Raw genomic sequence first — 1,393 nt, forward strand, 5'->3', positions numbered from 1 at the left:
ACCAGCTCCCCCCCCTCCGCCACCGGCCGTGTCCCCCCCCCCTGCCCCTTGTCCCCAGCCCGGGAGGGGGGACGGGGACACGGTGGGTCGGGGCAGAGCGATGGGTAGAGGTGAGTCCCCGGGATGACGCGGTAGAGAGGGATTTGTGAGGACAACACACCTTTACTGCACAGCCCCACGGTGTCCCCACCACGTCACCTGGCCCCACAGCAGCCCCCCCCCACCTCCCAGCCCCCCAGTCTCCCCCTCCAGGCTGGGGAGCTTGGGGATGGCTCCAAATTCCCTGCGGGATGAGGGGGGCAGGGGACGAGGACCCCCAGGGTGATGATGGCGTGTGTCTGGTGTTCCTGTGGTTTCCTCCTTCGGTGACGGGGTGGTGGTGGCACTTGGGGGGGACACCTCGTGGGAGTGGGGAGTGTGTGTGGGGGGGTCTCGGGGCTCAGAAGACGAAGGAGTTGGGGTCAGGGCGGGTGCTGAGCGCCCGCTCGGCCTGGGCGATGGTGTCGTCGGCGCGTCGGCTCAGCTCCCGGCATTCCTGCAGCACCTCCCCAAACTGTCTGTAGGCTTCTTCCATGATGGAGCTGCGCCGGGGGGGACGGGGCTCCCAAAAACCCGCTTCCACCCAGGGTTGAGCCACCCGGGGCTGTTGGGAGCCGGTGCCACCGGTGCTGCCACCAGTGCCGCCGCCGCGTCCCAGCGAGTTGTCGAGATCCCGGCAAAGCTGGTAAAACTCACTGCCCCGACCCGACAGGCGCTCGCCGTCGATGGCTTTGAGGCCGGGCAACATGTCGGCCAGAGCGGCGCGGTATGCGGGGGAGGTGAGGCAGAGCGGGTTAGCCAAACGGGCTAGTGGATCCCGTAGCCTCAGGCTCTCCAGGCGCCGCAGCCCCGCCAGGCACCGCAGCTGGTGCAGGCTGCTCACCCGGTTACCGGCCACGTTGAGGCTCTGGAGGTTTTGGCAAGCGCTGAGGGGTTCCAGGCTGGCCACGCGGTTACGGGCCAGGTTGAGGACGGCCAGGGATTTGAGGGAAGCCAGTGGCCCCAGTTGGGCGATGGAGTTGCCCGAAAGGTCCAACCACTCCAGGTTGGCGCAGTCGCCCAAGCAGCCCAGGTGGCCGATTCCCCGGCCCGGTAGCCGCAGCAGGAGGATGGACTCCAGGGCGAACTCCCCCGTGGTGGCCTTCAGCAGCTGGGGGGTGATGCGCACCCCTTCCTCTTCCTCCTCTTCCTCTTCCTCCTCTTCCTCCTCCTCCTCGCCCGTCTCCCCGCGCCCCTCCATCCTGGATTTGAGGAGGGGGGGGACGACACACGCGGATCCGCTCGGGTCCCGCGGCTGGGAGAGGGGGGGGACCCCCGTGTGGGTCAGGCACAGCTGGGGTGTGGGGGGCCCTGG

General features: G+C 68.8%; 2 protein-coding genes across 2 annotated transcripts in view; both read right to left on the reverse strand.

Annotated features, from left to right (window-relative positions):
* LOC106896047 (zinc finger protein 594-like) overlaps positions 1-1,393 on the reverse strand; it is an 18,548-nt gene that overhangs the window by 12,324 nt on the left and 4,831 nt on the right. The window lies entirely within an intron of this gene.
* On the reverse strand, positions 221-1,373 carry LRRC61 (leucine rich repeat containing 61). Its single transcript, XM_014955756.1, has one exon. It carries the CDS (start codon positions 1,277-1,279, stop codon positions 440-442), a length of 840 nt encoding a protein of 279 aa, XP_014811242.1. The 5' UTR covers positions 1,280-1,373; the 3' UTR covers positions 221-439.

The sequence above is a fragment of the Calidris pugnax genome, unplaced genomic scaffold (genome assembly GCF_001431845.1).
Source record: "Calidris pugnax isolate Ruff unplaced genomic scaffold, ASM143184v1 scaffold272, whole genome shotgun sequence".
Lineage (NCBI taxonomy): Eukaryota > Metazoa > Chordata > Aves > Charadriiformes > Scolopacidae > Calidris > Calidris pugnax.